This window comes from Mandrillus leucophaeus, unplaced genomic scaffold (assembly GCF_000951045.1).
Source record: "Mandrillus leucophaeus isolate KB7577 unplaced genomic scaffold, Mleu.le_1.0 Scaffold894, whole genome shotgun sequence".
Taxonomy (NCBI): Eukaryota; Metazoa; Chordata; class Mammalia; order Primates; family Cercopithecidae; genus Mandrillus; species Mandrillus leucophaeus.
Window position 1 is genome coordinate 834,701 of NW_012109741.1, and position 4,681 is coordinate 839,381.

The 4,681-nt window shown below is 47.7% G+C and overlaps 1 protein-coding gene across 1 annotated transcript in view; it reads left to right on the top strand.

Annotated features, from left to right (window-relative positions):
- FAM184B (family with sequence similarity 184, member B) overlaps positions 1–4,681 on the top strand; it is a 172,952-nt gene that overhangs the window by 164,043 nt on the left and 4,228 nt on the right. The window contains exons 14-15 of the mRNA XM_011969491.1: positions 2,536–2,653; positions 4,095–4,199. Of these exons, the coding sequence (XP_011824881.1) occupies positions 2,536–2,653; positions 4,095–4,199 (223 nt within the window). The remainder of the gene's footprint in view (positions 1–2,535; positions 2,654–4,094; positions 4,200–4,681) is intronic.

The following is a 4,681-nucleotide window of genomic DNA, read 5'->3' on the forward strand; positions in this document are numbered from 1 at the left end:
AAACCCCATCTCTACTGAAAACACAAAATTAGCCAGGTGCGGTGGCACACGCCTGTAATCCCAGCTACTCCGGAGGCTGAGACAGGAGGATCAGTTGAGCCCAGGAGGCAGAGCTTTCAGTGAGTGGAGATCAGGCCCCTGCACTCCAGCTTCAGCAACAGAGCAAGTTCTGGGTAGGGGATGGGTGCAGGGAACAAGCCAGGGGCTCATCAGTCTCCCTTCATTTTATGAGGCTGTGCTCCCGTTTCCTGCAGGGCACTGGGAATCTGTGAGGATGAGCATTGGTTTAACCCTCACACTTGGAAGAAATCAGAAGGATCAGGGCTGCTCAATTATGAGCATTTGCTCTGTTCTAATCTGTATCATCTAATTCCATCTTCACAACAGTACTTCAGGGTAGAATTGTTCTTCCCACCGGTCCCTCATGCATACATATTGCATGTACTCATTCAATGAATATTTGTTAAGGAACCATTGTATGCCCAGCACTGCTTTAGGCTCTGGAGTCACCGCAGGGAACAAAACAAAGACAATGCTCTCATAGGCTCACAAATTCTGCTGAAGATTCAGATAAGAAATAAGCAAACAGGCTGGGCTTGGTGGCTCATGCCTATAATCCTAGCACTTTGCATGGCTGAGGCTTGAGCCCAGGGTGGATCCCTTGAGTCCAGGAGCTCGAGACCAAACTGGGCAACATTGTGAAACTCCGTCTCTACAAAGAATACAAAAAAAAAAAAAAAAAAAATGCTGAGCATGCTGGTGTGTGCCTATAGTCCCAGCTACTTGGGAGGCTGAGGTGGGAGGATCTTCTGAGCCCAGAAGGTTGAGGTTGCAGTGATCCGTGATTGCACCACTGCACTCCAGCCTGGACTACAGAGAGAGAGAGACTGTCTCAAAACAAAACAGACCCTGTCTCAAAAAGAAAAAAAAAAAAAAGCAAACAGTTAACTTTATACCAGGCAGTGAAAGTGCTAGAAGACAGGATTGGGAGTGGCAAGGGTGGGCAAAAGAAGGCCTCTGTGAGGAGGTGCTATTTAAGGACAAGGAGGTGAGGGCACTCCTGAGGCATCTGGAGGAAGAGCATTAGAAGCAGCTGGAACAGCAGGTGCAAGGGCCCTGGGCCTGCCTCAGGCTCCTGAAAACAGCCCAAAGGCTTGTGTGGCTGAACAGAGTGAGAGGGAGGGGGAGGGGAAGAGAGGAGCTGGGTGAAGGAACCCCTGCCCTGTTGGGAAGGAGTTTGGATGTGTTCAGAGTGCCCTGGGAAGCCATCACAAGGCACTGGGCAGGAGTGACATGCCTGACTTGCCTTTTCACAGGGTCACTTCTGACTGCTGAGAAGAAACAGGGGGAGGGGGTGACTACAAGAAGACCATTTACGATGTGATGGCAGCAAGCCAGGTCCAGACAGGTGAAGCCGCTTGCCCAAGGTCAGGCAGCATTAATTGAGTTTAAATGTCACCTGTGTGACCTTTAGCCTGAGCTCTTAAAAACATCTCCACTGTCTCCAATACAATGCAAATCATCCAAAAGCCAGCAGGAAAGCTTTTACCAGCTACAGTCTAAGGAGCACTTACTACATGCCAGGCTCCCATTATCACATTGAATTCTCACAACCACCCAGTTTCATGCCCACTTTAAAAGAGAGGGAACTGAGGCCCACACACAGGTGAAATGATGCCCAAGGTCGAGAAAAAAGCAGAGCCAGTATTAGAGCCGGGTCATCTCACCCGAAGCCCTGGGCTCTTACCAACTCTAGTCAGTAGATTATCTGCAGCCCCAGTCCTCCTCTCCCCACCACCTAGTAACTCCTCTCTGGCTTCAGGCTGAAAAAGCAGCGGGGGTCGGGCGTGGTGGCTCAAGCCTGTAATCCCGCCACTTTGGGAGGCCGAGGAGGGCGGATCACGAGGTCAGGAGTTCCAGACCAGCCTGGCCAACATAGTGAAACCCTGTCTCGACTAAAAATACAAAAATTTCCTGGGCATGGTGGCACGCGCCTGTAGTCCCAGCTGCTCGGGAGGCTGAGGCACGAGAATCGCTTGAACTAGGGAGGTTGCAGACAGCCGAGATAGCGCCATTGCACTGCAGCCTGGGCGACAGGGCGAGACTCTGTCTCAAAAAACAAAAAAGAAAAAAAAAAAGCCGTGGGTAGCAGCCACTGACCGCACTCCGTGTCCGCCAGCAGATGGCGACAGAGCATTAAGAGAACCCTCGTGGCATTTTCCTGCCCTAGGCCGTTCTCCCAGCAGCATCCCTGGCTCTTGAAGCCCCCGCTGAGTGCATCATCTAGCTGCACACATGGGACTTTGCTTCCTGGCACTGCAGCCTTAGGGGACCTGACAGAGCTGGGATCCTGGGTTCTGCAAGTCATCTCCCCAGCGGGTCCTGGGCAAGCTTTTGCTGCTATCTGAGCCTCCCTGGCCAGGCTGAACACAGGATGGCATTCCCATCGTGTGCTTTGAGGCACATGTGTGCCCATCTCCCTCCTGTTGAGTAATTGCCATAAGGGGAACTTGACTGCATGCCTGCTTGGAACAGACTGAAAGATTCCGGAGAGAAGCCAGGGAAGGGAGCGTCCAGGCCAGAGGACCTTCAGCTCATAGGCCGCCTGCAGACTCGCCTGAAGGAGAGAGAGGACATCATCAAGCAGCTCACGGTGAGGTTGTCAGGGGGCGCCTCGCCCACGCGCCTGGCCGGGCACTGCGAGCTCCTCTGGGAGGGGCGTTCACTTGCACCCAGCATTTCTCTAGGTGCCCTAACATCTTGCCTTATAAAGAATCCTTTCTGACCGGGTGCGGTGGCTCAAGCCTGTAATCCCAGCATTTTGGGAGGCCAAGGCGGGTGGATCACTTGATGAGGTCAGGAGTTCGGGACCAGCTTGGCCAACCCCATCTCTACTAAAAATAGAAAAATTAGCTGGGTGTGGTGGTGGGCACCTGTAATCCCAGCTTCTAGGAAGGCTGAGGCAGAAGAATCACTTGAACCCAAGAGATGGAGGTTGCAGTGAGCCAACATAGCGCCACTGCACTCCAGTCTAGGCGACAGAGCAAGACTCTGTCTCAAAGGGGGGAAAAAAATCCTTTCTCTTCTATTATTACAGAAGACATATGCACTAAAAAGTTAATACAGGAAAATAGAAGGCAAAAAAATATCATTTTACTCCCAAGTCCAACAGCATCTGTCCCATGTTAATATTGCTTTTTTAACTTACAGAATTTGAGAAAATCTACAATGGCTTAGGTTTGAATTGTAGTAGAATCAGTGTTTTTATTGTTGATCTTCTTTTTGTAAACATGACCACCTGTTTTCTACTTAGCAAAACCACTCCCTAGACCCCTTGAAAAGAACCCAGCTCCCTCTGATTCAGTATCCAACCAAGGCCTGCTGGTCATGTCTTTGGAATGTCTGCCCCTTTGCCTGCTCCTGCCCGCCCACCTCACTTCTGTATCTCCCTGTGCTTTGAAAATTAGGTGGCATTGATAAGGAATTATTGCTCATTTGCTAAGTGTGAACAAAGGTATCATGGGTTTTAAAAGTAATCTTTATTTCTTAGAAATTACATATCAATGTTTTTACAGAGAAAATTATGTAATCACTGAAATTTAGTAATAATACAGCAGGAGAGAAAAAAGTGGAAAATGATACACACAAACAAGATTGGCCATATTGTTATAACAAGTAAAGTGGGGGATGGATTTCATTACCCTCTCTATGTTTGTATATGTTAGACAACACAAATGTCAAAAAAAGGAAGAAGGCAGGCAAAATCCTTTGCATACCTGGGGGTTTTCTTTCTTTGCCTTAATTACTAACTTTCTGCAGTAGGTTACCTTCACATGCTAAGAACAGTTGGATTTCCAATTTCCAGGCAAGCATAAGCTTGCCCTTTTCTTTACAAGAGGGGCTGGGGACATAAAAGACAAAGAGCAAAGGTGCTTCCTCAAAAGCTTCAGTGTCTGGCAGCTTGATTCTGACTTCCCCTTCCTCCTCTGGACTTCCCTTCTCTCTCTACTCTGCCCTCATAGTCATCTTCCTTCAAGTCAAACCCAGTGCTGTGTGGTTAGGCTCACTTAGACTCAGTTGTATTGGTTTTCCAGGAAGAGAGAAGATTTCACTATGCAGCATTCCCCAGTGCAATGTCCCACCGGAATCGGTCTTTCTCTTTCAATCCTCACCCGGGATATTTGACCCCTTCCATGAAGGTAAATTGGTTCTACGGGTTTTAATGCATTACACAATTCCATTGATTTTGTTTTTCTTAAAGGTAACCACAGGTTATTTATGGGCTGGTGTACACTCAGAAAAATATTCATTGGAAAAAAAAAAAAAACCCCACAAGAAATAGTCCAAAGTATTAACCGTGTTTGTATCTGGCTGGGCAGATTATGTGTGGTTTTTATTTTTTATGGGATTTTGTATTTTCCAAATTTTCTAGAATAAGTATGTGTTAGTATTAAGAATAGCTCTATCTAGGTGATGGGAGGGAGAAGAGGAGTAAAAATCTTCCACTTCTGTACATATTTTTGGAATTTTTCACAATGAGCATATTCACATCCAATTCTCTTATCTACTATCACAAAATCCTAAAGGTTCTTGAAAAATAGTATTTTTGGCTGAGAGCAATGGCTCACACCTGTAATCCCAGCACTTTGGGAGGCCGAGGTGGGTGGATCACTTGAGGTCA